A 24,956-nucleotide genomic window follows, 5' to 3' on the forward strand; every position below is an offset into this window, starting at 1 on the left:
ACCTAGAAATACAAAGTCTGTCACGGCCTCCACGGTTTCTCCCTCTATTTTCCAGTTGTCAATCATTCTTGTTGCCATAATCTTGGTTTTTTTGACGTTTAGCTGCAACCCGGCTTTTGCGCTTTCTTCTTTCACCTTGATTAGAAGGCTCCTCAGCTCCTCCTCGCTTTCGGCCATCAGAGTGGTGTCATCTGCATATCTGAGGTTGTTAATGTTTCTTCCAGCAATTTTCACCCCAGCTTTGCATTCATCCAGCCCCGCACATCGCATGATGTGTTCTGCATACATGTTAAAAAGGTTGGGTGAGAGGATGCAGCCTTGCCGTACGCCTTTCCCAATCTTGAACCAGTCTGTTGTTCCGTGGTCAGTTCTTACTGTTGCTACTTGGTCCTTGTACAGATTCCTCAGGAGAGAGACAAGGTGGCTTGGGATGCCCATCCCACTAAGAACTTGCCACAATTTATTATGATCCACACAGTCAAAGGCTTTAGAATAGTCAATGAAGCAGAAGTAAATGTTTTTCTGAAACTCCCTGCCTTTCTCCATTATCCAGCGGATATTGGCAATCTGGTCTCTCGTTCCTCTACCTTTTCTAAACCCAGCTTGAACATCTGGCAACTCTCGCTCCATGTATTGCTGGAGTCTTCCTTGCAGGATCTTGAGCATTACCTTACTGGCATGAGAAATAAGGGCCACTGTACGGAAGTTGGAGCAGTCTTTCGCATTTCCCTTTTTTGGTATGGGGATATAAGTTGATTTTTTCCAGTCTGATGGCCAATCTTGTGTTTTCCATATTTGCTGGCAAATGGCATGCATCACTTTGACAGCATCATCTTTTAAGATTTTAAACAGTTCAGCTGGGATCCCGTCGTCTCCTGCTGCCTTGTTGTTAGCAATGCTTTTTAAGGCCCATTCAACCTCACTCCTCAGGATGTCTGGTTCTAATTCATTCACCACACCGTCAAAACTATCCTCAATATTATTATCCTTCCTATACAGATCTTCTGTATAGTCTCGCCACCTTCTCTTGATCTCTTCAGCTTCTGTTAGGTCCCTGCCATCTTTGTTTCTTATCGTACCAATTTTTGCCTGAAATTTACCTCCAATGTTTCTAATTTTCTGGAAGAGGTCTCGTGTCCTTCCTATTCTGTTGTCTTCTTCCACTTCCATGCATTGCTTATTTAAAAATAGTTCCTTATCTCTTCTGGCTAACCTCTGGAATTGCGCATTTAACTGGGCATATCTTCCCTTATCCCTGTTTCCTTTTGCTTTCCTCCTTTCTTGGGCTACTTCCAGTGTCTCAGCAGACAACCATTTTGCCTTCTTGGTTTTCTTTTTCTTTGGGACGTACTTTGTTGCCGCCTCTTGAACAGTGTCACGGACTTCTGTCCATAGTTCTTCTGGGACTCTGTTTACTAAATCTAGTCCTTCAAATCTGTTCTTCACTTCCACTGTATATTCGCTAGGAATGTTAGTGAGATCATATCTAACTGGTCTGTGTATTTTCCCTGATCTCTTTAGTTTTATTCTAAATTGGGCAATAAGAAGTTCGTGATCTGAGTTACAGTCAGCCCCAGGTCTTGTTTTCACCGACTGGATGGATGTCCGCCACCTTTGGCTGCAAAGGATGTAGTCAATCTGATTTCGGTGTTGACCGTCTGGTGAGGTCCATGTGTAAAGCCGTCTTTTAGGTTGTTGGAAGAGAGTATTCGTTATACACAGCGAGTTTTCCTGGCAAAATTCTATCAGCCTGCGTCCCGCTTCATTTTGTTCTCCTAGACCATGCTTGCCTGTGATCCCAGTTGTCATTTGACTTCCCACCTTGGCATTCCAGTCTCCTGTAATGAAAATAATGTCTCTTTTTGGTGTATTATCCAGTAGTTCCTGCAGATCCTCATAGAACTGATCTACTTCTGCTTCTTCAGCAGCTGTGGTTGGGGCGTATATTTGGATCACTGTAATGTTGAAAGGCTTTCCTTGCACTCGAATTGAGATCATTCTGTCATTTTTTGGGTTGTATCCAAGCACCGCTTTAGCGAATTTCTTATTAATTATGAAGGCTACTCCATTTCTTCGATGTTCCTCTTGTCCGCAGTAGTAGATCTGGTGGTCATCTGATGTGAAGTGGCCCATTCCAGTCCATTTCAGTTCGCTGACCCCCAGAATGTCTATCTTTAGTCTTGACATCTCACCAATAACAACATCCAATTTGCCCTGGCTCATAGATCTTACATTCCAGGTTCCTATGGTGTGTTGATCTTTAGAGCATCGGATTCGTCGTTCGCCTCCAGTACTGTCGGCCACTAGCCTTCCTTTCGGCTTTGAGCTAGCTGCGTCATCACATCTGGGGCTAGTTGAACTTATCCTCTGCTCCTCCCCAGTAGCATTTTGGCCATCTTCCGACCTGGGAGTCCCATCTTCCAATGGCATACCGACATATCTCTGGTTGTACTGGTCCATTTAGTTTTCTTGGCAAGGATACTGGAGTGGTTTGCCATTGCCTTCCCCAGGGATCACGCTTGGTCTGACCTCTCTGCCACAACCGTCCCGTCTTGGGTGGCCCTTCACGGTTTCGCTCATGACATCATTGAGGTGCTCAAGCTCCAGCGCCCCGACAAGGCGGTGATCCTTTGCTGGAGCCCAAGAAATTAGGCTGTATGTATAAAAATGTCAGAAAAAACTGTTGGAAATGTTAAAAACATGAGTGGAGTCCCAAAAAATTCTTGGGGTATAAAAATAAAGTTATTATTATATTATTATATCCGCTCCCTCAGGATTGCTGCTGCATTTCTATTTACAAGCAATATTTTAATGTAAAGTTACACAGGGGAAAAAATCTTACAATCTTCTTAGGTGCCATCTATTGTACTGCCGAGTGATGCTGCACATATCAACCAGGCCTGTAAAACGTATAAATTTGGCCAAAGAAACTGAGCTCATTCTTTCCATTCTGCAAATCTGTGCTTAAGCGATTTATCTCTTGTTTGTTTGTTTGTTTTTGTAGGACACTGAATACAAGCCAACTAAAAGCTCTCAATATAGACATGCTTCCTGGTTATCAGGATCCTTATTCCTCAAGAGTATTGACTAGAGGGGAGATTGGATGTTTTCTCAGCCACTACTATATCTGGAAGGAGGTAATGTGCATGCCTACTTGACTTGATTGTTATCAAGATGGAAAAAATTCTCTCTGCAAAAATGCAACCTGGTTAAATAATTTATGATTGAAATTACTTATGGGCAAAAGCATTTGTTTTTAGAACTTGTGTATGAGAGTACAAATGCCTCTTTGAAGACCTCAATTAGTTCCCAGAGTTGAGAAGGAGGTTAAAAGTAGTATTTGAATATAGTTTCAAATTCTAATGGAGGCATGGATATATTTATTTAAATAGACTACATTGAGGTAATTCCTTTAACCAATTGCTAGAAAACGCCATTTAATCTATTGTCGAAGGCTTTCATGGCTGGAATCACTGGGTTGTTGTAGGTTTTTGGGGCTATATGGCCATGTTCTAGAAACATTCTCTCCCCAATGCCAGAGATACAGCTTAATGGTGTAACATTAGAAAATGTTGAACATTTCCGCTACCTTGGCTGCCACCTCTCCACCAAAGTCAACATCGACACCGAAATATAGCACCACCTGAGCTCTGCAAGTGCAGCATTTTGCTGAATGAAGCAGAGAGTGTTTGAAGACCGGGACATCCGTAGGGATACCAAGGTGCTTGTCTATAAAGCTATTGTCCTCCCAACCCTGCTATATGCCTGCGAAACGTGGACTGTCTGCAGACATCACATGCAACTCCTGGAACGATTCCATCAGCGCTGCCTCCGGAAAATCCTGCAAATTTCTTGGGAAGACAAGTGGGCAAACATCAGCGTGCTGGAAGAAGCAAAGACCACCAGCATTGAAGCGATGGTCCTCTGCCATCAACTCCGCTGGACCGGCCACATTGTCCGGATGCCTGACCACCATCTCCCAAAGCAGTTGCTCTACTCTGAACTTAAGAATGGAAAACGGAACGTTGGTGGACAGGAAAAGAGATTTAAAGATGCCTCAAAGCCAACCTTAAAATCTCTGGCATAGACACTGAGAACTGGGAAGCCCTGGCCCTTGAGAGCTCCAGCTGGAGGTCAGCTGTGACCAGCAGTACTGCAGAATTTGAGGAGGCACGAGTGGAGGGTGAAAGAGAGAAACGTGCCAGGGGGAAGGTGCATCAAGCCAACCCCGACCGGGACCGCCTTCCACCTGGAAACCAATGCCTTCACTGTGGGAGAAGATGCGGGTCAAGAATAGGGCTCCACAGCCACCTACAAATCCACAAGGAAACCCAGCATGGAAGACTATCTTACTTGTCCAATGAAGGATCGCCTAAGTAAGTAAGTAAGAAGCATTCTCTCCTGATGTTTCGCCTGCATCTATGGCAAGCATCCTCAGAGATTGTGAGGACCTCACAACCTCTGAAGATGCTTGCCATAGATGCAGGCAAAACGTCAGGAGAGAATGCTTCTAGAACATGGCCATATAGCCCAAAAAATGTACAACAACCCACCATTTAATCTGTTTACTTAATGAACTTGAACTATGCAGCAAATCCATGACAAACAGGAAGGATAATAAAGGTAAAGTTTCCCTTGACATTAAGTCTAATTATGTCCGACTCTGGGAGTTGGTGGTCATCTCCATTTCTAGGCTGAAGAGCCAGCATTGCCTGTAGACACCTCCAAGGTCATGTGGCCTGCACGATTGCATGGAGCACAGGATATATTACTCTCTCTGCACTATGAACACCGTACGATCCACAGAGAGATTGAAGCAACTCATGTTTTCTACCAACTATTGACCTGATAGTAATGCTTACAGACAGTTGTGTTGGTTTTCATTTGGACACCTAGTGTCCGTACAGAGGTTCCAAGGCAGTCTTGAGTTTTCCTCTGAGAATTATGGGATACATAGTACTGTCTCAGCTTTATTTTTTTCCTTGCAAGAAATCTCTATTCATCAGAAGGTATACCTCACTTTTTAAAAGAAATGAATGATAAAAAATTTCCTCACATCATACATACTGACCCTTCAGCAAAGCCCCATGTCTGTTGAATTGAATTATATGCTGGTAATCTACTGGGACTTAAATTTTCATTGCAACAATTTTTGAAAATTATTTTATTTCCTTAGATGGATTTGTAGGGTGGACAGCCTCCCTGAGATGTAGCTTAAAGATACATACTAAAAACTCCCATTGTTCCTAATTAGCTTACATTTATGTATTTATTTATTTATTATTCTCATTTATTAAGAACACTAGTTGTACCCGTCACACATTGCTGTGGCCAACCTTCCCTCCCCCTTTCTCTCCTTCTTCCTGTCTCTCCTTCCTTCCTTCTCTTCCTCTTCCCTTCCTCCCCCCCCCTTTTCTTTCCCTCCCTCTTTCTCCCCATTCTTCCTTCTCTACCTACTTGCACTGCAACTCCCAACAGTCCTTCCGATCTATCTACCTTCCTTCCTTCCTACCTACCTACCTACCTACCTAACTCTATCTAATCTATCTATCTGGAGGATTCCTGGGTGTTGGAGTCCAGGAATAGGAAATTGGAAATATGCAGGGATTGGGATGCTCTCAAAGAGATCCAAGGAATAGAAAGCTTGTAGCTTGGAAGCAGTGCATTTGGATCATCCTCCTCTCCTAAAGGGCCTGGTCTAGGGAGATGTAGTCTGGAAGAGAGTGTGGATATGCTATTGTGTGTGTGTGTGTTTTGTTTTGTTTTTTTGCTGGGGGGTTGTTTTTGCACATGCGCTGTAGTAACCTTTTGCTTTTTTGGCTTTTTAAGTCCATTTTGCTATGTTTTTCAGTTTTTTTATGAGTGATGGTCACTTGTTGGCCTGATAGGTGTCTTGTGTCCAAATTTGGTGTCAATTCATCCAGTGGTTTTTGAGTTATGTTAATCCCACAAACTAACATTACATTTTTATTTATATAGACTAGCCATCCCCTGCCACGCGTTGCTGTGGCCCACATAGGGATTCTGTGGCCCAATTCTATTGTTGGTGGGGTTCAGAATGCTCTGTGATTGTAAGTGAACTATAAATTCCAGCAACGACAACTCCCAAAGGTCAAGATTCTATTTTCCCCAAACTCCACCAGTGTTCACATTTGGGCATATTGAGTATTTGTGTAGAGTTTGGTCCAGATTAATCATTGTTTGATTCCACAGTGATCTCTGGATGTAGGTGAACTACAACTCCAAAATCAAAGGACACTGCCCACCAAACCCTTCCAGTAATTTCTGTTGGTCATGGGAGAACTGTGTGCCAAGTTTGGTTCAATTCCATCGTTGGTGGGGTTCAGAATGCTCTTTGATTGTAGGTGAACTATAAATCCCAGCAGCTACAACTCCCAAATGACAAAAGCAATTTTTTTTGAGTGAAGGACATACATTGGGTTGTTAGGTGTCTTGTGTCCAAATTTGGTGTCAATTCGTCCAGAGGTTTTTGAGTTATGTTAATCCCACAAACTAACATTACATTTTTATTTATATAGATTTGTATCTCATCCTTCTCACCTCGAAATAGGGACTCAGGGCGGCTACCAACAGACACCCTTTGGTGCCAAACAATAAAACCAACATAATATACAATTAAACTGCGATAAAACCAATTATAGCTACATTAAAACATGTGAGGCTTATCTCTCTCAAAAGCTTTAATGGCAGAATACAATCAATTAAGTCATATTTTTTAAAAAAATTAAAAATATTCACTTTAAAAACAGTTTTTTCAGATGAATTTAATAAACTCTTTATATTATTATCATCCAGGTTGATAATAATGCATGTTTGGCATTTGGGAATTATAGGAGTTGTAATCCAACACATTCAGAAGGCCATCAGGGTGTGGAATTGTGATGTAGACCCAAAATATAGACCAACACATCTAGAAGAAACTACTGCTATAATTTCCAGCTGCCCTACAGGTAGCAAAGTTCCTAGCTGAATATTTTAGGCAAAAGTACCGTCAATTCCAGTGATTTTTTTCAAATTGTTTATTTAAGGTGGTGGACAGAGAGATGGAGAAGACACTGGTAATTGAAGATGATGTCCGCTTTGAGCATCAATTCAAGAAGAAGCTTACAAAACTGATGGATGATATTGAGAGAGCTCAGCTTGACTGGGAGCTCATGTAAGTAACAATACAGCCAATATCACCTGCTGAAGATCTCCCTTCGGGGGAGCTTAGTAATAATCTGTAAGCTTCCCTACAAGAGTTAGCAGCTCTACTATTGAAATAAGAGAGGAATGTATTGGATCACTTAGGACCCAACTAATTCTTAGGGCCCTTCCAGACAGGCCCTATATCCCAGGATCTGATCCCAGGTCCTTCTATATCAACTGAATTGGACATAGCTCTCAATAAATGTAAGAATGGCAAAGCAGCTGGCCTGGATGATCTACGGATGGAACAAATCAAGAACTTTGGTCCAAAAGCAAGATACTAGCTGCTGGAGCTGATGAACAAATGCACTGCATCCTGTCAGATCCCCAAAATCTGGAGGAAAGCAAGAGTCATAGCCATCTTGAAGCCAGGCAAAGACCGTAATGACCCAAAAAGCTATAGACCAGTCTCCTTGTTATGCCATCTTTACAAAGTTCTGGAGAGACTTATTTTGCATAGAATTATGGAAAAAATAGACCCATGTCTGATTCCACAGGAAAGGCAAAAGCTACACATCACAAGTGCTGAACCTGACTCAGCACATAGAAGATGGCTTTGAAAGGCAGCAGATCACAGGAGCTGTCTTCCTAGACCTGTCAGCGGCTTATGATACTGTGAACCACCGCCTCCTCCTGAGAAAAATACATAATATCACAAAGGACTACCATCTCACCCACCTCATAGGAAACCTGCTACAAAACAGGAGCTTCTTTGTTGAGTTCCAGGGCCAGAGAAGCAGATAGCAAAAACAGCCTGCCTCAGGGAAGCGTGCTTGCTCCATCAATGTTCAACATTTACACAAATGATCAGCCACTGCCAGAAGGGACAGAGAATTTCATCTATGCTGATGATTGTGCCATTACTGCTCAAGCAGGGAGCTTTGAGATGGTTGAACAGAAGCTCTCCAAAGCTCTAGGTGCTCTTAGCTGATCCCTAATCCATCTAAAACACAGACATGTGCTTTTCACCTTAAGAACAGACAAGCATCCCGAGCTCTGAGGATTACCTGGGAAGGAATCCCACTGGAGCATTGCAGCACATCCAAATACCTGGGAGTCACTCTGGACTGTGCTCTGATCTACAAGAAGCACTGCCTGAATATCAAGCAAAAAGTGGGTGCTAGAAACAATATCATACAAAAGCTGACTGGCACAACCTGGGGATCACAGCCAGACATAGTGAAGACATCTGCCCTTGTGCTTTGCTACTCTGCTGCTGAGTACACATGCCCAGTGTGGAACACATCTCACCACACTAAAACAGTAGATGTGGCTCTTAATGAGACATGCCGCATTATCACGGGGTGTCTGCGCCGTACACCACTGGAGAAATTACACTGTTTAGCCGGTATTGCACCACCTGACATCCGCCAGGAAGTAGCAGCCAATAGTGAAAGGACCAAGGCAGTGACATCTCCAGCTCATCCGCTGTTTGGGGATCAGCCAGCACGTCAACGACGTAAATCTAGAAATAGTTTTCTAAGATCTACAGAGACACTTGATAGAACACCTCAGCAAGCGAGAGTCCAAAAGTGGCAGGCTCAAACCCAGAACCTCAGGCAGGCTCAAACTCAGAATCAATGACTGATACCAAATGAGAGACTCCCCCCTGGGCACACAGAAAACTGGGCGATTTGGAAGGCGCTGAACAGACTGCGCTCTGGCACCATAAGATGCAGAGCCAACCTTCAGAAATTGGGCTACAAAGTGGAACCCACGACATGCGAATGTGGAAAAGAGCAAACCACAGACCATCTGCTGCGATGCAACCTGAGCCCTGCTACATGCACAATGGAGGACCTTCTTATAGTAACACCAGAGGCACTCCAAGTGGCCAGATACTGGTCAAAGGATATTTAATCAACTACCAAGCTTGCAAACTTTGTGTTTTGTTTGTTTGTTTAAAAATGCAATACAACTGTTTGGCTTGCTCCTGACATGATAATTTGATGCCACAGAACAAAACAATTGAGATTAGATGATATCATTTGGGATTCTTTAGTTGACCTAAAGTGTTCACAGAGCTTTCCACTGTCACTATCAAAGCAGTGATTGAGATCCACATATGCTTAAATAGTATAAAGGTGCTCCTGCTTTCAAGTATTTGCAGACCGCATATTCACTGTGACACATATGTAAACTGAATGTCATTTGTGTAGCATTGTCTGTCTTTTATTGTTGATTTTCTAGATACATTGGCCGAAAAAGGATGCAGGTGGAACGCCCTGAAAAGGCTGTTCCCAACGTTGTGAACCTTGTGGAACCTGATTATTCTTACTGGACACTGGGCTATGCTATCTCCTTGCAAGGGGCTCAGAAGCTCATTGACGCTCAGCCTTTTGGCAAAATGTTACCTGTAGATGAATTCCTGCCAGTTATGTACAACAAGCACCCAGTGTAAGTTATATACCTGTTATTTGTTTATTATTTATTTATTTACAGCTTTTATATTCCGCCCTTCTCACCCCGTGGGGGACGAAGGGCGGATTACAGTGTATACATATATGGCAAACATTCAATGCCAATTTTTGACATACAAACATATACAGACATACACAGAGGCTATTTAACTTTTTTTTCTGGCCACGAGGGGAGCTGTCGCTTTCATCGTCCATCTGCAATGCAGATGAAGCACTTCCGCATTCCCCGCATGCTTCCCCGCTGGAATGCTTTGCTGGAGTCTTCTTTATGACCTCATAAATCAGTTATATAGCCTCCCCACACTTTAAGGTGGTACCTTATTTTCCTACTTGACAGATGCAACTGTCTTTCAGGTTGCAAAGGTCGACAACAGGCTGCACACAATTAGTTGGAAACCCACTCCAACCCGGGTTGGCTTCGAACTCATGACCTTTTGGTCAGAGTGATCTTAATGCAGCTGACACTCAGCCAGCTGCACCACAATCTCGATGCAATCCCTGTTACATTTTTCTCTTGATCAAAACAAACTTGGCAAGATGAATGCAAGTATGTTTTGATCATAAACAGCTACCTCTTCCTGTCTTTTGAAGCCTAGGGTTCTGACCAGATGCTGATGGGGGTTAAACGTCACTCCCCCATCTGGCTAGAATGGATTGTTGCCTATATAGCTTATGTCTAGGTTATTCGAGAGACCAAATGTCTCTCTACAAATCTGTTAAAAAATTATGATCATCAGTGGAGGGCCTTCTTTCTGTCCCACCATCTGCATTTCTTGGAAACAAGGGAGAGAGGACCTTTTTGGTGGTTGTTCCCAGACTTTGGATGTCCCTCCCAAGAGAGACCAAGATGGCCTCATCTCTGCTTGCTTTTTGCAAGCAGGTAAAGTCATTACTTTGCTATATGGCATTTGAGGTAGGATGAGGGGCATGCTGCCGGGGAGGTTGTGGGTGGGAAAGAAACAGGAAACTACAGATGACAGTAGAGTGCGAGTGATAACTCTTCTGATTCTGCTTTGTTTGTCCACAGCCTTGATACTAATAATATTGGCTTAATTTTCAGTAAGTGAACTGACTGACATCAGGGCAAATAGACTGTGCCCCAGTTTATGACACACTTTCCCCCGATAAATGTGGATTTGAGTTCTTCAGCCTGTCTGGTTTTTATTATTATTATTATTATTATTATTATTATTATTATTATTATTTTACTGACACAAAAGCACAGTATGTCACAGCCAACAAGATCTATGTGCTGGATTTAGTATCAAAAAATCACAAGTCGAGGAAGGTCCACGGTGCTTGAATGAAGGACCTTCCTTCTCTCCCTCCCTTACCTTCCTTTCTTTTTCTTCTTTCCTTCTCCTTTCCTTCTTTCCCTCCTTCCCTTCCTTCCTGTCCCTCCTTCCTTCTTCCTTTCCTTCTTTTCCTCCCTCCCTCCCTTTCCTTCTTCTTTCCCTTTCTTCATTTCCTTCCCCTTCATTTCCTTCCCTCCCTCCTTTCTTCATCCCCCTCCTCTCTTTCCCTCCTTCCTTCCTTCCTCCTTCCTTCCTTCTCCTCCCTCCCTCCCTCCCTATCCCTCCTTTCTTTTCCTTTCTTTCCCTCCCTCCCTTCCTTTTTCCTTCCTTCATGTCCTTCCTTCCTTCCTTCTTCCTTTCCTTCTTTCTATGTAAGATAAAAATACAATATTAAATGGGACAGTCAAGAAGTAACGAGAGAAGGAGGGAAATAGGGAAGGAAGGAAGGAAGAGAAGCAGGGAGGGAGGGAAAGAAAGAAAGATAGATAGAGAAGCAAGGAAGGAGAGAAGGAAATTAAGAAGTGAAAGGAAAACCAGAGGGAAGGAAGGAAGTATGTAACCAAAGAGCAAAGAAAGGGAGGAAAGAAACAGGTAGAGATGGAAGAAAGAAGAGAGATAGGGAAAGAAAAAGAGGAAAGGAAGGAAACAGGGAAGGAAGGAGAGAAAGAGGGAGGGAAGGTTGGCCACAGCAATGTGTGGCGGGTACAGCTAGTTATTTATTTATTTATTATTATTATTATTGTTATTATTATTATTATTATTCAGTTCTTGTGGGTTTTTTCGGGCTATATGGCCATGTTCTAGAAGCATTTCTCCTGACGTTTCGCCTGCATCTATGGCAAGCTTCCTCAGAAGTGACCTCACCTCTGAGGATGCTTGCCATAGATGCAGGCGAAACGTCAGGAGAAATGCTTCTAGAACATGGCCATATAGCCCGAAAAAACCCACAAGAACTGAGTGATTCCAGCCATGAAAGCCTTCGACAATACATTATTATTATTATTATTATTATTATTATTCAGCATGTCATTTTTATCACATTGAGCTGACCCGGGACATTATTTTCCAGAAGCTCTGTGTAGAGCTTCTGGAAAATAATGTCCCAGAGCAGCTCAATGCAAGGGTAAGGATAAGGCATTTGTGGGAGTTGCAGTTCATATCTTCAGATGTTTCCCCACATAGCTGTTACAAAATACAATACTTTTCAACTTGCATTGTCTGAAATTATTTTTCTAAAGCAGGCATCCTCAAACTGCGGCCCTCTGGCTTTTTGGGCCTCCAACTCCCAGAATTCCTGACCATTGAACAAGCTGGCAAGGGCTTCTGGGAGTTGGAGGCCCAAACAACTGGAGGGATAATGCCTGTTCTAAGGCATTCATCTTCTTGTCTGAAGCCCCGTATCTGATGCTTTCCTGTCTTTCCTTTAGGGCCAAGTATATGGAATACTATGAATCCAGAGACTTGAAGGCTTTCTCTGCAGAACCACTGCTAGTGTATCCAACTCACTACACTGGGCAGCCAGGCTATCTCAGTGATACAGAGACCTCAACCATCTGGGACAATGAAACGGTGGCCACGGACTGGGACAGAACACTCTCCCGAAAAACACGCCAGCAGGGCCAGATCCATACAGATGCCCAGAACAAGGATGCTTTGCCACCTCAACCCTCTCTTGACGCATCATCCAGCAGGGATGAGCTATGACTGTCTACTTCTTCTAGAGACCTTGTTACGGTTGGCAACAGTACTACTTGCCTCACCCTCCATCCTTTCTTGGCCGAGAATCCCCCCCAAGAGATGCGTGCTGTCCTGGCTGGCAAGGGGCGCTGTTAAACCTGATTGAGTCAGGCTGTCACATATTGTATCAAAGTAGGCCATATTTTGGCTTATAGGTTTGTGCCGTAGCTGGAGGACTCCATAGAGCAGTGATTTTATACTCAGACAAATATCCCTTAAATGACATCTTTCTACAGTTCCTTGTGTAGAATAACTGTATTTATAAAGATTAATATATAGGAGAGCTACAGGCTGCGTAATATGAATTGTTTCTGCTTTGGGTGAGCGTTATCCATTTCTACCTGCAAAGGGAAGGAGGGTTTTCTTTTGTTTCCAAAGAGTTGCTCTCAGAAATTGTCTCATGTCTATAATTATCAAGAGGCCTTAATGGATTTGCATTTTGTCCATTGTGTGAGTCACCAGTGGTGTCAATACTTACCTTTGAGTCTTCAATATGGGAAGTGGTTGTTTTTCTTGAGCATCAGAACCATAGTTCCCAGCCTGCAAAATTATTTATAGGCTTCATGCCATCCTCACTGTTATTCCACAATGGCTGGTTCCTGTTATTTTCATATTGGAGAACTGTAGGTTGCGAGATTTAGGACTGTATCACATATGAAGTATGCCTTGGTGATCACAAGTATGTCTTCTGTCATCTCTTCAAACACAATACCCGAGTATGGATTTGGTTTGTATATTCAGCAGCAAATCATCAAATGACATAATGTCTTCTGTTCTGTTGAATTTTATCCCAGATTCCCCCAAGTTGAAGCTTTTTTTGTTTTTGGTCGTGTCAGGAGCGACTTGAGAAACTGCAAGTCGCTTCTGGTGTGAGAGAATTGGCCATCTGCAAGGACGTTGCCCAGGGGGTGCCTGGATGATTTGATGTTTTTTTATCATCCTTGGGAGGCTTCTCTCATGTCCCCACATGAGGAGCTGGAGCTGATAGAGGGAGCTCATCCACCTCTCCCTGGATTTGAACCTGCGACCTGTCAGTCTTCAGTCCTGCCAGCACAGGGGTTTAACCCACTGTGCCACTAGGGGCTCCTAAGTTGAAGCTGAACACTTGTATATAAATAAGCAGTTGTTACTTTGAAGTCCTAGGAGCCCCCAATGACGCAGTGGGTTAAACCGGCAGGACTGAAGACCGACAGGTCGCAGGTTTGAATCCAGGGAGAGGCGGATGAGCTCCCTCTATCTGGAATGTGTCCAGAGGAGGGCAACTAGAATGATCAAGGGTCTGGAAAACAAGTCCTATGAGGAGCGGCTTAAGGAGCTGGGCATGTTTAGCCTGAAGAAGAGAAGGCTGAGAGGAGATATGATAGCCATGTATAAATATGTGAGAGGAAGCCACAGGGAGGAGGGAGCAAGCTTGTTTTCTGCTTCCCTGGAGACTAGGACATGAAACAATGGCTTCAAATTACAAGAAAGGAGATTCCATCTGAACATGAGGAAGAACTTCCTGACTGTGAGAGCCGTTCAGCAGTGGAACTCTCTGCCCCAGAGTGTGGTGGAGGCTCCTTCTCTGGAAGCTTTTATATAGAGGCTGGATGGCCATCTGTCAGGGGTGATTTGAATGCAATATTCCTGCTTCTTGGCAGGGGGTTGGACTGGATGGCCTATGAGGTCTCTTCCAACTCTTTGATTCTATGGTTCTATGATTCTATCAACTTCAGCTCCTCGTGTGGGGACATGAGAGAAGCCTCCCATAAGGATGATAAAAACATCAAACCATCTGGCCGTCCCCTGGGCAACATCCTTGCAGACGGCCAATTCTCTCACACCAGAAGCGACTTGCAGTTTCTCAAGTCGCTCCTGACACGACAAAAAAACAAACAAGTTTGAAGTCCTGTGTTCCTCCAGATGCTGCTGTATGACATGGTCAACATCTACACAACCTGTGGCTAGCAAGATGTTTGGGCCTCCAATTCCCAGAATTCCTAGTCAGCTTGTTCTATGGTTAGGAATTCTGGGAGCTGAAGTCCAAAACAGCCAGAGGTCCACGGGTTGTGCAAAACTTCTCTACATGATAGGCATTGCAGCCCAGCAATATCTGAAGGATCACAGGTTCCCCATCCCTCCCTTAAAGGATTTTTTTTGTCTCCAATATTCCAAACGTGGCAACTTCCAAACTTTGTTATGGAGATGCCATTTTAAGAAAAATTCAAATCAATGTCTTTCAGCGGGTCCATCCCGCAATGCCACTATCGACACTACAGAATCTGCTCCCAGTTTCTCCTATTTCAATTTGAATGCAAAGTGAATTGTTTGCTTATCCTGACTTCTGTGCCTTTTGTGATGAGCAAGCATCTCTTGACCCCTTTTAGCAAATGATGTGTTTTGTTTTGTTTTTTAAAAAAGCATGTTTTTTTACAAGAATGTATGTATTGCGTTATGTAAATTGTCTGTGAACTAGACGGAAGGACACTTGGCTTCTTCACCTCCAATGTGACAATCGAACTTATCCATCTTGAAATGAACTGTGATAAGGCGCCTGACCAGGTAAAGTTTCAGCCTGTTATGTCCACGTATTTATAAATGTACCAAAAGATCAAGTGGCCATTTATTTGTAGGAATATGACCCCAGAATTTGATTTGGGAGGGGTTCCTGAAGCAAAACTTTAAAATGAAATAAGGCAAAGCAAGACTGTGTGTGTGTGTTTAACCTGTTGTAGATGCTGTACACAGGAATTGTTTTTAGATGAAATAACTGTGGGATATACTCCTTCGTGAAGGGGTTGTTGCTGTCTATCAGCTGGCCTGATAATATATAGCAATGGGTGCAAATCAACTCAGTTGTTGTCATGGTCTTTATTTGTGATTGTAAGTGTTGTTTAGATGCTTAAGTGGGTGTGCTCTGTCATGGAGTTGATCTTTCTAACTCAGTGATGGGCAACCTTTTCAGCTTGGTGTGTCAAAATTCGCCAAAAAAACCGCGCATAATTCAGGTGGGGTGCCGCTTTGAGAAATAAACCATAATTTTGCGATATTTATAGTTTAAATGACAAAAATGCATAATTGCAATATATCACTGTATTCAATAACCCAAAAACTAATTATTTAACTTACCTGTTTAGTGACTTCTTTGTTCATCCTTCAGTCAGTTTCTTTTGTTGGTATTGATATTATTTAACTTGTGTGGGTTGCCGTAAACTAAGATAACTGAGTGGGAGGAGAAATTCTTTAACTAAGCTGCCTATTAGTGACTTTTTTGTTGCTGAATTTCATTGACTAAATGTTCAATTGAAGGTTGGTATTTTGTACACTTCAAGCCCAAGCAAGTGCTACTAACATCATCTGTCAATCTTTGAAGCTGCCTAGCCACTCAAGGCTAATCAAAGTGGCCAATTGCAACATTCACACTTGCCTCAAGAAGAGTTCTTTCTCCCACCCTGGCCGTTATTCCACAGATATATAAACCCTACAAAACAGGGGAATTGCAGACAAGAATCATTCAGGCCCAGCTAACACCTCCCAACAAAGGATTCCCCTGAGCAGGAAGGAGCCAGATTTTGAAGCTGCAATGCCATTCAATGCTAATCAAGCTGGCCAATTGCAACATTCATAGTTGCCTCCAACAGACAGTTCTTTCTCCCACCCTGGACGTTATTCCACAGGGATATAAACCTCACTTGCCTAGTTTCCAACAAACCTCTGAGGATGCCTGCCCTATACTTCTCTGTATGCAGCCGCATATGGCCGCGTGTCGTAGAAAATGGCTACGCGTGTCAGTGCTGACACGCCTGTCATAGGTTCACCATAAGGGTTCTAACTCATTGTGAGTGGTAAGACTCAAAGAAAACCCATCTCTGCTGTTCAGTCTTTCTCAGATGCCTATCTGAAATACCCAGGTGCCGTTGTGAAGTCAAGTTCTGTGTGCCGCTTTTCTCAATTGTCCGCATTTGTAGTTTTCAGACCTTACCTTTACAGAATACTTTCTTCATTTCCAATGCCAGAGATACAGCTTAATGGTGTAACATTAGAAAATGTTGACCATTTCCACTACCTTGGCAGCCACCTCTCCACCAAAGTCAACATCGACACCGAAATAAGCTCTGCGAGTGCAGCATTTTTCCGAATGAAGCAGAGAGTGTTTGAGGACCAGGACATCCATAGGGATACTAAGGCGCTTGTTTATAAAGCTATTGTCCTCCCAACCCTGCTATATGCCTGCGAAACGTGGACTGTCTACAGACGTCACTTGCAACTCCTGGAACGATTCTATCAGTGCTGCCTCCGGAAAATCCTGCAAATCTCTTGGGAAGACAGGCGGACAAAGGTCAGCATGCTGGAAGAAGCAAAGACCACCAGCATTGAAGCGATGGTCCTCCGCCATCAACTCCGCTGGACCGGCCACGTCGTCCGGATCCCCGACCACCGTCTCCCAAAACAGTTGCTCTACTCTGAACTCAAGAACGGAAAATGGAATGTTGGTGCGCAGGAAAAGAGATTTAAAGATGGGCTCAAAGCCAACCTTAAAAACTCTGGCAGACACTTTTGATTGGAAAGGAATTTGATCTAGTGTAAATGCTTGCCAGGTGGTCCTTAATCTAAATGAGCCTTATGTCCACTTCAGCACCAAATGGTGGAGGTATCTTCAATGAGGTAGTGGAAAATTATGCAGTTAATAGATGAATGTTAGGAAATACGGGTCGCTTACCTGTAACCGTAGTTTCTCGAGTGGTCACCTGTGAATTCGCACATATGGTAGTTTCTGTGCCCGAGCAGACAGCTTCGGAACCATCTAGATACATTTGAAACTCTTTCTGACGGTTAGCCCCACCCCCTCTCCCCTTGTGAGTATAAGTAGCCGGTGGGCAAGGTCACCGCCTCAGTTCTTCCGCTGCGGAAGCAGCTAAAAAAAAGAGGCATGACAACTGCGGGGAAGATGGGCGGAGCTGTACGAATTGAGACTCGTGCGCCAACTGCGACCGTACCTCGCGAAGGCTGATCTGGCCGGGGTGGTCCATGCTTTGGTCACCTCTAGATTGGACTACTGTAATGCACTCTACGTGGGGCTGCCCTTGAAAACGGCTCGGAAATTCCAACTGGTCCAACGGGCAGCAGCCAGGATGTTAACTGGGGCTCCTTACAGAGAGAGGTGAACCCTCTTGTTCAAGGAGCTCCACTGGCTACCGTTTATTTTCCGAGCCGAATTTAAGGTGCAGGTGCTCACTTACAAAGCCCTGAACGGTTTGGGACCGCCTTACCTGCGTGACCGCATCTCCATCTACGAACCCACACGCTCACTTCGTTCATCCGGAGAGGCCCTGCTCGTGATCCCGCCAGCGTCGCAGGCGCGCTTGGTGGGGATGCGAGACAGGGCCTTTTCCGTGGTGGCCCCCCGACTCTAGAACACCCTCCCAAAAGATCTTAGACAGGCCCCTACATTGGCAGTCTTTAGAAAGAACTTGAAGACCTGGCTGTTCTGATGTGCCTTTCCAGAATAGGAAACCTCCAATACCAAGTCCCATAAGCACTTTATTAGAACTAAGATTGCTGCACACCGCACTCCGCACACTGCACTTACCCTATAATCCTTACATATCACCTGTCACATCAGCACTTTTAATCCTGTACCCATTACTCTGGCCCAGCCCAGTTTTATAGTGTCTTGATATATTGTTTATTGCTTGTTGTTTAATATTGCTTTAATTGTTTTTAATTTGCTTTAGGTGTTGTATTGTTATGTCGTGTTTTGAGGCCTTGGCCTTTGTAAGCCACATCGAGTCCTTCGGGAGATGCTAGCAGGGTACAAATAAAATTAATAATAATAATAATAATAATAATAATAATAATAATTCACAGGTGACCACTCGGGAAACTATGGTTACAGGTAAGCAACCCATATTTTCCCATCGTGGTCAACTGTGAATACGCACATATGGTAGACTAGCGAGCTTCTAACCTTGGCTGGTGGGCGTCATGCCACCGCAGAGAAGAAGACTGCCCTTTCAAACGAAGCATCCCTTTTGGAAGAGATATCCAGTTTGTAGTGCGTCACAAAGGTCAATACACCACCAGATGAGCACAGCACACAGCATCCAGTGGTACGCCCCTCATAAAGGCCGTAGAATAAGAAGCTGAACAAGCAGCACAGCGCTTAAAGGCTGAAGGAGCCACCATATTAGCCACAAGAAAAGGGTTTACTAGAAGTAAACTAATAGAGTAGTCCAGAAACAGTCTGTGGTCAGGAAAGGAGAAAGATGGTGACACGATATACAATCCAGTCAGAAAACAGTCAGTCCTAAAAGCTAGTCGCAAACGAAGTTTCTTTTGTTGCTGACAAAGCGGCGGATCAAAAGAACTAACCCACCGGCTACTTATACTCACAGGGGAGAGTGGGCAGAGCTAACTGCCGGAAAGGTTTTCAAATCTATCAAAGCTCAGTTGACCATGATGGGAAAGAAGGAAGTTCTGTAGATTTTTAATTACTGGTAATGTTTTCAAATGCTGGCTAAGTCAATTTGTTTTAAAAAATTTATTTTCAAGAATGACTATAAAATATTAGCCCTATAATGCCAATATGGCTGAATGCATGTAAACTGCTCCACACCTGAAAAGGTGCACATTCCAAAAAAAAAAAATCATTTATAAACAATTCAAAGTATTATCAAAAACATTGCACTCACAAAAGAAATAATTAAATATAAACAATTCCAAAGTATTAACAAGAAAAGGAAACACTGTAGATGGTCTCTAAAGGTCTTTAAACCTTTAAACTGTTCTTCTGTGGTGGTTTAGCGTCTCTTTCTCCACCAACCTCTCTTTTTGGGGAGAGTCATTTTGAACATGTCGAATTTCCTCCGCATGACAAAATCAAAGTCGGCCTGGCTGTTTATGGCATAGAAGACGTTGGCATCAAATGGAATGAGTAGTTCTGCAAGGAAGGGAAACAATGATGAAAAACAATGGTATATTCACTGGTTTCCTAGTATAACTAGAAAGGGGGGGAAGGTTGGTTGTAGCTTATGCTCTAGGTCAGGGGTCCCCAAACTACGGCCCGCGGGCCACTTCCAGCCTGCCAAGGGCACTTATCCGGCCCGCGGAGGAGGAGCGCCCCCCCTACACAGTGCCCCTCCCTTGGCAGGCTCACACTATCCGTCAGGCCCAATGGGCAGCGTGAGCCAGCCAAGGGCAGCTGCTCTGCGTGGCCTGCTCGAGCATAAAGCACCTCGCGAGGTGCTTTACACACGAGTAGGCCGGGTGGGGCTGCTCCTCCCTTGGCAGGCTCACGCTGCCCACTGGGCCCGATGGGCAGCGTGAGCCAGCCAAGGGCAGCTGCTCCACGTGGCCTACTTGTACGTAAAGCACCTCACGAGGTGCTTTACGCGTGAGTAGGCCGTGCGGGGCTGCTCCCTTGGCAGGCTCACGCTGCCCATTGGGCCTGACGGATAGTGTGAGCCTGCCAAGGGAGGGGCACTGTGTGTGTGTGGGGGGGGGGGGGGCGCTCCTCCGCGATGGGCAGCGTGAGCCAGCCAAGAGAGGCTGCCCCGGCGCTCCATGCAGTCATGCCGGCCACATAACCTTGGAGGTGTCTACGGACAAGGCCGGCTCTTTGACTTAGAAATGCAGATGAGCACCACACCCCAGAATCTGACACGACTGGACTTCATGTCAGAGGAAAACCTTTAACTAGGAAAATTGTGGAAGATCCAGGTGGGAGAAAGAACTCTTGTCTGTTGGAGGTAGGTATGAATGTTTCAGTTGGCCACCTTGATTACCATTTCATAGCCTGACAGTTTTTAGGGAGAATCCTTTGTTGAGAGGTGATTAGCTGGCCCTGATTGTTTCTTGTCTGGAGTTCCTCTGTGTTTGAGTGTTGTTCTTTATTCACAGTTATAATTTTAGGGTTTTTTTTAAAATACTGGTAGCCAGATTTTGTTCAGACTAGAAATAGGAAGATTTCCCATTCTCTGCTCCTGGAATTACTGCCCAAAAAGGGCTAGAAAGAACCCCCTCTAAGGGCTCTTCCACACAGCAAAATAAGATATGTGCAATGTGCATAGGAATTTTTTAATTGATTTTTTTTAAAAAAAATAGTCCGGCCCCCCAACGGTCTGAAGGACAGTGAACTGGCCCCTGGTTTAAAAAGTTTGAGGACCCCTGCTCTAGGTCCTACACACCAGAAAAACTAGCCATTGAAGGAGAGGTCAAATAAATAACCAACTGAAGAAGCCACCAGTGGCTCCTGCTTCTATCTGTGTTTTCCTCTGACTCGATCCAACCTGCGTTCTTTGTTTTTAAAGGGACTTCATAGTTCTCATACACTGGCCACCACAGGAAGGAAGAAAGGCAGATAGGAGAAAAGGTAGAAAGGAAGGGAATGAGGGAAGACGACTAAGGGAGGGAGAGAGAAAGAGGAAAAGAAAGAGTGTCTTTATCTCAGCCTCCGATGAAGAGAAAGGCAATCCTCTTTGAATAAATCTTGATAAGAAAACTTTGGGAGAGAGTCTGAAACGACTTGAAGACGCACAACAACAACTATCTTACACTTCCCATTGAAATATTGATATGTTTACGTTGGTCAAAACTGTTCATTTTAAATATTGTATTCTTTCATATCTTTGCACTACAAATAAGAAGTATGAATACGAATTAGTTCACTATTTTTCAAAGTACAGTTCAGCCTCCCAACAGTCTGATGGACCAAGAACCAGCCCTCCGCTTAAGAGGTCCTTGTGGTCCCTTCCAGCTCTATGATCCTTTGCCTTCTGGAACACTTGATCTTGCTACACTTCCCATCTGTCATAATATATTGAAATTCATTTATTTATTTATTTATTTACAGCTTTTATATTCCACCCTTCTCACCCCGCAGGGGACTCAGGGTGGATTACAGTGTACACATATATGGCAAACATTCAATGCCAATTTTGACATACAACATATACAGACATAGACAAAGGCTATTTAACTTTTTCTGGCCGCCAGGGGAGCTGTCGCTTTCATCGTCCATCTGCGACACTCATGAAGTACTTCCGCATTCCCCGCATGCTTTTTCTGGAGTCTTTTTTATGGCCTCATAAATTAGTTAATTTAGCCTCCCCACAGTTTAAGGTGGTACCTTATTTTCCTACTTGACAGATGCAACTGTCTTTCGGGTTGCAAAGGTCGACAACAGGCTACACAATTGGTTGGAAACCCACTCCAACCTAGGCTGGCTTCGAACTCATAACCTTTTGGTCTGAGTGATCTTAATGCAGCTGACACTTAGCCAGCTGCGCCACAATCCCAGTGAATATGTTTCTTCTTCTTAGAGAGGTTATGTTTTCTTAGGCCCTCTGATGCCAGAAGCTGAAGCTCTGCTTCTCTTACCTTTTTTCTGAGAGATGACTTGCACAAGGTCATACTCCTCCACAGCAATTGGGTCCAAGTTATGTTTTAGCAATGCTCTCTGCATAACTGCTGGCGCCTTGTCCTGGTTGGTCACCTGGAAAGATAGTTTGGCATTGAGGCTTTCTTATTCTCCAAACTCAAATTCCCAAGAAGGCTTTCATTATTAGCTATGTCCTATTTATGTACTGGATTCTAAAATAGGAGTCTTTTTCAGGAAGACAGTCTTAGCTAGAGCTCGGCTTTTAGACAAGCTCCAATGAGAACACCTGGTTGCAAAGCTAATAACCACAGACAGTGAATAATAGGAAATCACAGTTTTTTCAAATTGCAACTTCAAGAGTCCCTCTATGCCCGAGATGGTTGGAGACTCTGGGAAGTTACAGTCCAAAAAAGGCAACTTGGTAATAATCTAACGCTAATACTCTTATGTTTCACAGCAGGAATGTGAATTATGTGGTCCTTGAGATGTAGGATTTTAACACTCATGGTTTCTTGACACTGGCTATACTTATTAGCATTGTTGGGACTTGTAACAACTGGGGCCTTCATGATTCTCAGTTCAGGTTAACTCTTGACTCAGAATTTATGGAAGGGTGTGTTGCATAAACACGTGATCACCAACACCAAAAGAAGAACTAAGCTCTCTTATTGGAAGTATGTCTGTGGCTCTATCCGGTATCACTTCCTCTATAAAGTACTGATGTTCAGTGTCATCCTGCAATAAAGAAACACCAGGGTTTCCCAAAAGAGCTGACTACCAGAAATCCATGTTCCATCTGTGAATTATGTTGGACTAAGCAAACAGGAAGCCCAGTGCTGGAAAGGGGCTCTTCTACGGCTCAAGGAGGAATCCTGCCCCTTTTTCTTGCGCATGTGCTCAGTGCACTGTCACTTTTAATCCAGAAAAATAAAACCACTGCTTCTGGAATCCGAAAGCTCTGGTCTATATACCAATTTCTGACTGCTGCTTGGAGGAGGGGGTCATCAAACAGAGGAAATTAATCCACTCTGGTTTAAAACACTTTCCAGGCTCGAGACAGAAGAGAGGGGAGAGGAGAGGGAGGAAATTCATCCACTCTGGTTTAAAAGCTTCCCAGGCTCGAGACAGAAGCGATGGGAGAGGAGAGGGAGGAAATTCCTCCACTCTGGTTTAAAATGGCTTCCCAGGCTCGAGACAGAAGCAAGGGGAGAGAAGAGGGAGGAAATTCATCCACTTTGGTTTAAAACACTTCCCAGGCTCGAGACAGAAGCGAGGGGAGAGGAGAGGGAGGAAATTCATCCACTTTGGTTTAAAACGCTTCCCAGACTCGAGACAGAAGCGAGGGGAGAGGAGAGGGAGAAAATTCCTCCACTCTGGTTTAAAAATGGTGGAAAAGCTTTGGAAGGGCAAAGGGACTTCCAGTTTCCTTTAAAAAAATTGAAATTGCTTCAAAAACCAAATCTTTTCAAATTTATTCCGAATTATGAAGATTCCGAGCGAACTTAACCATGCCTATTATCTACAATTCCTATGAAATGACACATGCTTTGCTCACTTTTCAGTTCTCATAGATACACAGGGAGCATGGCTTTTTTGTGCCCTCTTTAGGAATCTGTTAATTGATGCTATTTTGTCTTATTGTTGTTATGTGATGCGGGCATCAAATTGTGCCTTGCTTTTGTAAGCCGCCGTGAGTCCCCTTCAGGGTGAGAAGGGCGGGGTAGAAGCAACCGAAATAAATAAATAAATAAATCCCTTTTCTTAAATTAGAATTAATGTGTTATAAAGTGTTCATTTAAAAAAAAAGAAAAACACACATTTTAGACGAAACATCTCTGGGGCACGGGAAGGAAATGAAATGTGCATTGAATTTACTATAAGAAAAATTCAAACTCAACTGTTTGTTATTTTGTTGGTTATTTTGTTTTTTCCTCCTTTGCCCAGGTTGGCCTGAGACATTTTGCTTCCTGAGGCAAAAGACCAAATGGCACCCCATTAATATGCATACAGACAACTGCTGCACTTGAAGCTGAATTTTCCTTTCACACTGTCAGCATGACAGGTTCCTCCACCCCATGGGGTACATGAGGAATGGGCTACATTTCTGAGTGCAGGCCAGGCTGTGTGACCCATGTAGGCAGTTCTGTTCTCCCAAGAGAGGGAAATGGGCAGAGTGCTTGGAAGAAATGGCTAGAGACCTGGCCTTGCTGTTCCTCCAGATTGCCTGATGCAATTGACTCTCTGTGGTAATGGGGAGAACCCGAGCCTCCTTCTCTTGGTGTGGATGGGGCCTTCATTCATTTTTAATGACGTGCAGATGGTAGAAGCCAAGAGAAGATAGCAGCCCTATTCTAGTCATCTTGCACCCCAAAGCAAATAACTTCACTGTACTATAGTAATCGAAAGCTCAATTTTTCCCACACATGTATTATTTTAATTATTTTACTTAGGTATTTTTATCAATTATGATTAGGGAAGGCCTGCAGAACCCCCCCCCCCCCCCCCCATTTTTCTGGTTTTCCCCCAAAGCCTAGAATCATAGAATCAAAGAGTTGGAAGAGACCTCATGGGCCATCCAGTCCAACCCCCTGCCAAGAAGCAGGAATATTGCATTCAAATCACCCCTGACAGATGGCCATCCAGCCTCTGTCTAAAAGCTTCCAAAGAAGGAGCCTCCACCACGCAGAGAGTTCCACTGCTGAACGGCTCTCACAGTCAGGAAGTTCTTCCTCATGTTCAGATGGAATCTCCTCTCTTGTAGTTTGAAGCCATTGTTCCACGTCCTAGTCTCCAGGGAAGCAAAATACAAGCTTGCTCCCTCCTCCCTGTGGCTTCCTCTCACATATTTATACATGGCTATCATATCTCCTCTCAGCCTTCTCTTCTTCAGGCTAAACATGCCCAGCTCCTTAAGCCGCTCCTCATAGGGCTTGTTCT

At 43.9% G+C, this 24,956-nt stretch overlaps 2 protein-coding genes across 2 annotated transcripts in view; one reads left to right on the forward strand and one right to left on the reverse strand.

Moving 5' to 3' along the window:
* The window catches only part of COLGALT2 (collagen beta(1-O)galactosyltransferase 2), a 74,573-nt gene extending 61,080 nt beyond the window's left edge, over nucleotides 1-13,493 (forward strand). Inside the window, exons 9-12 of the mRNA XM_067467612.1 lie at nucleotides 3,005-3,137; nucleotides 7,050-7,177; nucleotides 9,400-9,606; nucleotides 12,352-13,493. Coding sequence (XP_067323713.1) covers nucleotides 3,005-3,137; nucleotides 7,050-7,177; nucleotides 9,400-9,606; nucleotides 12,352-12,628 — 745 coding nt within the window. The 3' untranslated portion in view covers nucleotides 12,629-13,493. The remainder of the gene's footprint in view (nucleotides 1-3,004; nucleotides 3,138-7,049; nucleotides 7,178-9,399; nucleotides 9,607-12,351) is intronic.
* Nucleotides 13,494-19,166: 5,673 nt separating this feature from the next.
* Nucleotides 19,167-24,956, reverse strand: part of RGL1 (ral guanine nucleotide dissociation stimulator like 1) — a 101,727-nt gene continuing 95,937 nt past the window's right edge. The window contains exons 17-18 of the mRNA XM_060774492.2: nucleotides 22,019-22,133; nucleotides 19,167-19,580 (exon numbers count right to left, since the gene is read on the reverse strand). Coding sequence (XP_060630475.2) covers nucleotides 19,441-19,580; nucleotides 22,019-22,133 — 255 coding nt within the window. The 3' untranslated portion in view covers nucleotides 19,167-19,440. The remainder of the gene's footprint in view (nucleotides 19,581-22,018; nucleotides 22,134-24,956) is intronic.

Source organism: Anolis sagrei, chromosome 4 (assembly GCF_037176765.1).
Source record: "Anolis sagrei isolate rAnoSag1 chromosome 4, rAnoSag1.mat, whole genome shotgun sequence".
NCBI lineage: Eukaryota > Metazoa > Chordata > Lepidosauria > Squamata > Dactyloidae > Anolis > Anolis sagrei.